Source organism: Pelmatolapia mariae, linkage group LG3_W, assembly GCF_036321145.2.
Source record: "Pelmatolapia mariae isolate MD_Pm_ZW linkage group LG3_W, Pm_UMD_F_2, whole genome shotgun sequence".
Taxonomy (NCBI): domain Eukaryota; kingdom Metazoa; phylum Chordata; class Actinopteri; order Cichliformes; family Cichlidae; genus Pelmatolapia; species Pelmatolapia mariae.
In genome coordinates this window covers 53,668,679-53,676,954 of record NC_086229.1, presented here as the reverse complement: position 1 = coordinate 53,676,954, position 8,276 = coordinate 53,668,679, and the positions used below count along the sequence as shown (strand labels likewise).

Sequence of the window (8,276 nt, the reverse complement as noted above, 5' to 3'; positions counted from 1 at the left end):
AGCATGTGATTGAATGGAGAAAGTTTCCCATGAGCCATAAACTGAGAGCTGGACATCCTGGTTTATAAGCACATCACACATCACATCACTGGTGGACAAATACGAAAAGGGCAAAAGAATAAGGTCATAAATATGAAATAAGTTTTTAGTGCCAGCATGAAGAGGGTGGTGTGATCCATTTTCTCATTAGAGGATCTTTGCCCTTCCTCTTCCTCCTCTCCTCCTCTCTCTCTCTCTCTCTGACTGAAAATAGATCCAGCTGGGTTTGGTTTGGCGATCAGCGGCTCGCGTTTCCACCACATTTTCTTCCACAATAAGCGGACAGTACCGACTTTAAACCGAACCGGAGGATTTACCGCCGTCTCCTCGGGCTCCATCTCGCTCCCGTCCCAGGCTCCGTGCTGTCCGTGCAGCTTTCACACTCGCACATAAATATTTCACACACCGTTTCTCCGTGGTTGCTGCCTCCGCCGCTGAAGTGATGTCTGTCGCGGGGTTGAAGAAGCAGTTCCATAAAGCCACCCAGGTAAGAAGAAGCGAGAGACCCGCTTCCTGTTTCCCTTCATGTGTCTGTACATTTCTCTGCGGGAAAAAACAAACAAACCTGTGGACCTGTGGTTGCACATAAATCCACTCATATCAACAAAAACACGTTTAATCTTTAATGAAATCACGTTTATTCCGTTAAAAGCTGCGAGTTAGTATTAAAAATCTACATTTTACCTCATTCAGATGTTTTTAAATTTGTTTTTGTGTAAAGAATTGACTGATTATTTTCCTAAGATAAAAACGAGATTTGTGTGTAAAATATTTGGATTTCTCGCGATGTTTTGTGTGAATTAAAAGCGGGGTATACCCCCCTCAAACACACACACTGAGAGGTTTGCATGTAATGTTATGTAACACTGTGTGAGCTGAAAGTGTGTGTGTGCAGCTGATTGGCTGTTGATCCACGCAACAGGGAATTCCCTCCTTCCTCCTTCACATCCCTCCATCTTCTTCTTCCACCATCTCTCCATTCTCTTCATCTTCCTTCATCCTTTTTAAAAATCGATTTACCTCTAAAATACAAACTTCCTTCATCATCATCATCCTCTTCCTTCTCCTTCATCCTTCCATTCTTCCTCCACACTTTCTTCGCCTCTTTCTGTTATTGCTATCCATCCCTCCTCTATAACGCTGCTTCATCTTTCTCCTTCTTGTCCTTCTTCCATCATCTTTTCCATCTTTCACACCATCATATCTCTACCCCATCCCTCCTTTTCTCTCTGTGCCTCTTGCATCACCTCCTTCTCCTGATCTTTCCTCTGTTTCCTTCCATCCTCTGCTTATTTCTTATCCATCCCTCCATCCACCCTCTGTTTTCCTTCCTTTTCCTTCCTATCCCTCCATCTTTTTCTTCTTGCTCCAATCATTCTATCGCTCCATCTTTCCTGTCTTCCCATCCTGTCTCCTTCTCCACACGCTTCTTTCTTTTTCTTTTCATCCATCCATTACCAACCCAACATCTTTTAGTTTTAGACACCTGAACATCCCCTCTGCTTCTTTTTCTTCTTTCTCTTTTTACTTTTAAATCTGTTTTTTCTCTTTCTTCAGTCCTCCCTCTATCATCCATCATTTTCCCTTTTTCTCCCTTCATCTTTTCCTCCACTCTTCATCATCCTCCTGTTCTTTGAGACGTTCCTCCATCTCTTCTCACTTCTCCCCCTCCTTGTGCTGTTTTTCTGTCTTTTAACATCCCCTCATCCACCCTCTGATCATCATTTTAATCCATGTTTCCTTTATTCTTTCTTCCTCCTACACTCATCCTCTGCTCCTCCATTTCTTCATCATCGATCCTTGCTTCTCTTTAATCTTTTTTCTTTTCTCCCATCATCATGCCTCCATTTTTCATTTTCCACTTTCCTTCACATCCACCTCCTACCGTCCTCCATCATCTGTCCATCATTACAGCGTAATCATAACTCAGCCTCAGATTTCAGTCGCATTAATGAGGATTTATTTTTAACAGTTGCTGACATGTTTTTGTTTGGAGGTTTTGGGGGAACCGCTTTAACCTTTCAGCCTGTTTTCTGCTGGTTGAATCTGAATGTGAGATGAATTCAAAGAGTGAAGCACAAACAGACAGACAGACAGAATCTGTATGACCCGGCGTCTGTCCGCCCGGCCTCCTCCCCACAGGGTTCTTCGCTCATCATGTCGGCTGTGGAGTGATGTCAGTCATGCTGGCAGCTCTGTGAGGCTGCAGATGGACTTTGAGCTGAATGGTCATGTGTGCGAAAAATAGTAAGGGACAGGAGGAGGGGGGGACTCGGGTTCCTTATATTGAAGTTTGTTAGGGCTGCAATTATTCATCAAGTAATTTGATTAAATAAATTCTCGACCCAAATTCTTTGCTTCAGTGCTTAGTTTAACGCATGGCTCTGTTGCACCCTGATGTAATAAACTATGTAAACAAGAGTGTTTCACCTACATTTGAGACTAAAAACAGACCTGCAATAGATATGTATTTAGGAGTAGCGTGTGATTAAAAAGTTGAATAACATTAAGGCCACAGTGCCCCAAATTTCAGGCCGAGTGAAAGAAAACGTCCAAAACATTAACGCTGTTCCTGCACTCACCTTTCAAATTTTTAACTTAGTCACACTGGTTTAATTAGACAGCTTGCTGAAGGCTGACAGCAGCTGGCCTGTTTTACATGGAAGCAAACAGGAGTGAGTCTAAGAAGGGCATATTAATTGCAAGGCTTTCATAACATTTTTCAGATTGAAAGTGAAACAATATCAAATTGGACACTGTCCATTGGACACTGAATTATTATTAATTATTAACATCTACACCATTTTTCAGCAGCACAAAAAAGTTGCCTCCCATTAAAAGGGAGTTTTACCTTCCCACTTTTGCCAAAGTGCTTGCTCATAGGGGCTCATATGATTGTTGGGTTTTTATCTGTATGTATTATTGTAGGGTCTACCTTACAATATAAGTCGCCTTAAGGTGACTGTTGTTGTGATTTGCCGCTAAATAAAACTGAAAGAAAATTAAATTAATGTCAGAAAACCTTAAAAAAAAGACAGAGTAAAGGTACATTTTTATGCCCTAGTTCAGATTGTTTATTTATCTTATTATATTTGATTTGACCTTTGACTGTACATGAGATTTTTTTATATATTTTTCCATTTAAGAAAATGTTTTCTTTAAAAAAATAAAAATTTAATATGGCGCGTAAATACAGTGAAAGGGTTTAGTTATTTTGTTTTTTGACAGATGTTGGTTGCAGTTAAACATTTAAAAATTGCAATTTCTAAAATGGAAACCAATAAGCAGTTCATTTTGAAAGACCAGTTTTTTTCTCTCTTGAATATTTACTATTGCTCATTAATAAGACAAAAAATATTTTTTATCTGATTACTTGATTAATTGATGGAATAATCAATAGATTACTCGATTGCTAAAATAAACGATAGCTGCAGCCCTAGAGCCCAAGCAACAAGCCTCCACTTGAGGCTGTGTCTATGTTTAGAGCCTGGTTACAAAAACAGTGTTAGCCCCTGTGGATGGTTTCACTTTCATAACAACTGTGCTTCCATAGCTCCTACATTTGGAAACTGAAGAACAGGGCGGGGCTCTTAATTGACAGCTAGCTCACCTGAACTAATTAAATCGCGGAAGTGGACCTCTCCACTATATCTGTGCTGTTGGTGCCATTTTAATGGAATTACATAACAAATCTCCTCCACTGTGTAGTTCACACCATCAGTTCTAGTATTTTATTAATCTGTAGTTATTATTAGTGTTCATTTATTGATGGGGCTTGCTCATAAGCTTGCCAAGCTTGCTGACAACTACACCACGCTTAAGGTTGGGGCCCAATCTTCTTCCCTTCACCTCCAACTAGTCACGGCTGTTCCTCCCTGCACCTGGTTCAGCTGGAGGGTTCTTCCTGTTAAAAGGGAGTTTTTCTTTCCTACTGTCACCACAGCATTTGGTCAAAGGGGCCGATATGATTGTTTCGGTTTTTCTCTGTTTTCTCGGTATTATTGTAGAATCCTTGCAATAAAGCGTTTGACCCTGTGAAAGTAAAGCAAATTATAAGGCTGTGTTGAGGGATAAAGATCTTGGGGAGCAAAGATGGTCAGATTGATTTGCAATTAGCTCTCAAGTAATTGTGGGGTTTTTTTTCAGCTTGTTATTATGATTGCATTCATTTCCTGTTCTCAGAATTGTTAGATTAATTATTTTAGTTCAAGATTCCAGATTCAATGTGCCTTGATACCATTCATGTCAACACCTGTCCATTTAAACAATCCCTGCAGACCTGGGCTCGTACTGTTTGCTCTTTGAAATTAATGAATGTGTGTAGAGTGTCTTCATTGATCCAGAGTTAGAGAAAACAGAAGGAAGTGTGGTTTTTTTTTTTAATCTGGTTTGACTTTAAATTACAGTTTAATTAACAAGTACACTTAACTCTCCTCCACAGCCCTCCTCAGGGACAGTGGTTGGTTATTGATTATTGGCGATCTCGCAGCAGGATGACGGCAGGAGCAGGTCAACAAACCCGAGTATCCAGTTGTACCTTCAATTGTACGGGTCGATTAAGGCTCAGAAGGTGAAGCTGGAAGGTCGGAGTTTTAATAGCCCAGCTCCTCTAGTCAAAGTGTCAAAGTGTCATCGGGAAACAAGCTGAACAACAAATTGCTTAGCGTGTGCTTGTCACTGGAGCGCTTCCCCTTTTCATTGAATGCTTGTGGTTTGTACCTTTCAGAGGCCAGTCTTTAACCTCCACTGACAGTGTTTTACACTACAAAAATGGACTTTGTGAAAAATGTTGCAGAATTTCTATGCATAGTACCAATTAGTATTTTTTTATATGTGCTTGGGGAAAGACCACAGTTGCACAGTGCATTTCTAGTCTTATTGACCACTCAAAGTGGTCAAACAACTTCTCACTTGTCTATAAATTAAAATGACTTCCTCTCTTACTGCTGCTTTTACCGCTCTTACTAATGCAGCTGATACCCCTGCTGCTCCTATACTTATTAAAACAGCTGTTATTCTGATTATTTTGCAAGAAATATTAACAGCTAAGTGTCTGCGGAGAGTCACTGTAAGACATTTTTACTGCTGTAGCTGGTAGTGGTGCTATAAACACTTGGATAGTCACGCGCTGTTAAGGTTCATAAGATAAATTGGAGACATCACAGACGATTACCAGAGAGGAAAGAAGAGGAAATAAAGTTGTGACACAAAAATTACTCTTATCTTTGCTCTTCTTTGGTAAATTAATGTGTGTCTGTGCTTGTCTGGGCCTCCCACTGTTCTTAAAGAGAGTCGAAATCAATGAAAATGTTATTAATATGACATTTTCATGCAGTAATCTGACCCAGAGGGCTTCACTGATGTTATTAAAAAGTGTAAAGAATAAAATAGGAGGACGAGAGAGAGAGGAACAAAAACAGCCGATCGATGTTGTCCATGTTTGCTTTCCGTCTCGTCTGTCATCGGGACAAATTCCTACACATTCGTCGCGTTTGCGGGTGCTGATAAAGAGAGAAGATGATGTTTATTGATCCCTGAGGGAGAAACTGGGTCACTGCAGCAGAGCAGAGCAAAAAGCAAAAATAAAAAGTATAGCAACAGAGACGGAGGGCATCCTGCAGGTTCAGACAGCTCCAGAGGACAGCGTTAACTCTGAAACTGGTGCACCAAAGGCAGTCAGGCTCTGTTTTTATGTGGCACAGTCTATCCAAAAGAGACGAAGGCTGGCTCGGCTGGTTCTGGATTGGTACTCGTGTCATACTCATTTATCGAAGGCTGTTTTTTCACCTTTCAGATATCTAAGCAGGCAGTTACAAAGGCTGTAAAGATGTGTGCAAAGTAAAAAGTGATCTTCTTATACATGACTCTCTGTGAGGGTATAAATACACTGTATGGACAAAACTATTCTACACATTACACTTACAGTAGCTCTTATGACATCCCATCAAGCTTTCCACAATATTTTGGACTGTGCCCACTTATCCAGAAGAGCGTTTGTAAGGTCAGACACTGATGTTGGGTACGAGCACCTGGATCTCAATCTCCCAAAGCATTCATTGTTCTTTCTAGTTCATCCAAAACTGAAAGGGCTGGTTCTTGTATAGTTCCTTTCTACTCTACCTGAGCATTCAACATACTTTATTCTCCCATTCACATACACATTCAAACAAGCACTTTTTTCTACATCAAAGTGCTTGCTATCTAACATTCACAGTCCAATGAACGCAGCAGAAGTGAGTCTGGGTTCAGTATCTTGCCCAAGGATGCTCTGGCCAGCAGAATGGTGCAGCCAGCAAACCATCAACCTTCCAATTAGTAAATGAGCTGCTCTACCTCCTGAGCCACAGCCCCCCCGAGGTGTTCAATAGGGTTAAGGTCAGGACTCTGTGAGGGCCATTTAAGTTCTTCCACGTCAAACTCATCCAACCATGCTTTTATGGACCTTGCTGTGTCACTTGGTCACAGTCACTCTGAAACAGAAAAGGGGTTTTCCCCAAACTGTTCCCACAAAGTCGGAAGCTTAGAATTGGCCATCTTGTCTTGGTACGCTAAAGAATTAAGATTTCCTTTGACTGGAACTGAACCTTCAGGCACGTTTTCCTGGCATTCGCCAAACACAGATTCATCAGACTCATCAGACTTGTCTGATTGATGGATAAAGAAACATGACTCCTCATTTCCACTGCTGCAGAGAACAGCGGTGGCATGCTTTCCACAACTCCATCCAGGGCTTGGCATTGTGTGTGGCGATGTCAGGCTTCCAGCCATAGAAACCAGCACAGTGAAGCTCCCAGAGCACAGCTTCTGTGCTGATTTTAATGCCAAAGAAAGTTTGGAAGTCCAGAGTCACTGACTCAGCAGAGTGTTGTTGACTTTTATACATAATGCTCCTCAGCACTCAGCAACTGTGCTCTATAACTTTACATGACCTGCCACTTTGTGAATGAGCTGCTGTTGCTCCTAAACACTTCTATTTTGCAATTCAGTGATTCCTCGTTCATCACTGGAGTTACGTTCTAAAAATAACCCGCGATAGGTAAAATCCGCGAAGTAGCCAACTTTATTTTTTACAATTATTATAGATGTTTCAAAGCTGTAAAACCCCTCACTACACACTTTATACACTTTTCTCCGACAGGCACGAACATTTTCACACTTTTCTCTCTTGTTTAAACACTCTCAAAGTTCAAACCTTCGTAGAAAAATAAGTCCAGAGATAGAATGAAACCAAAGGCACCCGCGGTTGCCTTTGACGGTGCAAAATGTTTCATTGACATTGTTGTGTCTTTTTGAGAAAACTTACAAACATACAGTACAGCCCTTCAAAGTCACACTGATAGTGATCAAAGATTTATGTAAATTTGACAAGCTGAACACATTCTGTCCTGTACAGGAGACACGGCACGAGATTGATTGACAATGGTCTACAACCAATTAGGATGCAGAACACAATGGGCTATAAAAAAAAACAAAACCCACATACACACAAAAAACTTCCAAAAATGCGAAACAGCGAGGCCGCGAAAGGTGAACTGCATTATAGCGAGGGACCACTGTAACACCATTTAGAGTTGAGAGTGTTATATCTAAGGGAAGAAATTTCACAGACTGACTTGTTGCAACTGTGGCATCCTGTTACAGTACCAGAGTTGAATTCGGTGAGCGCTTAAGAACAACCTGTTCTTTCATAAATGTTGAAAGGCATCTGGCATCTGTGGCAGTGGGACTGGAAAATACCTAAATTCAAGATTAAGAGACTGTGTAAGCTAGTACTTTAATATTAGTGTAGTGCACAGATGTTACAACTCAGAGATAGTAACTGCTAAATAAGAACAATGCTGATGAAACTCTGGATGGAGAACAAGTCTATGAACCTAAAACCTTTTAAAGGAGGCAAACAATTAAAAATGGAAGCAGAGGATTAAAGGGAAACTTAAAAGATAAATCTGGTGTTGCTACATAGAAAAGGAGCAGAAGTAGGGTTGGGCGATATATCGAGTTTTTTAAAAATATCGATATATTTTCATACGAGATATAAGACGTGACAATATCGTTTATATCGATATAGTATATGTTACGTTATAATTATACCTGTGGAGCCGCAAGTTTGCCTCTCTTTCGTTCACTTTTGTCTCTACGCTGCGTTACTCGGCCTCGCCTCTCCTTCACTGAACACAACTCCCCCTCCCCCATAGCTTCACCTGCAGGCAACGACAAGATGGACACGGCAAATCTCC

The 8,276-nt window shown here is 40.9% G+C and overlaps 1 protein-coding gene across 1 annotated transcript in view; it reads left to right on the top strand.

Annotated features, from left to right (window-relative positions):
- Positions 1-227: 227 nt before the first annotated feature.
- The window catches only part of LOC134624651 (endophilin-A1-like), a 48,041-nt gene continuing 39,992 nt past the window's right edge, over positions 228-8,276 (top strand). The window contains exon 1 of the mRNA XM_063469675.1: positions 228-526. Within this exon, the coding sequence (XP_063325745.1) occupies positions 482-526 (45 nt within the window). The 5' untranslated portion in view covers positions 228-481. The remainder of the gene's footprint in view (positions 527-8,276) is intronic.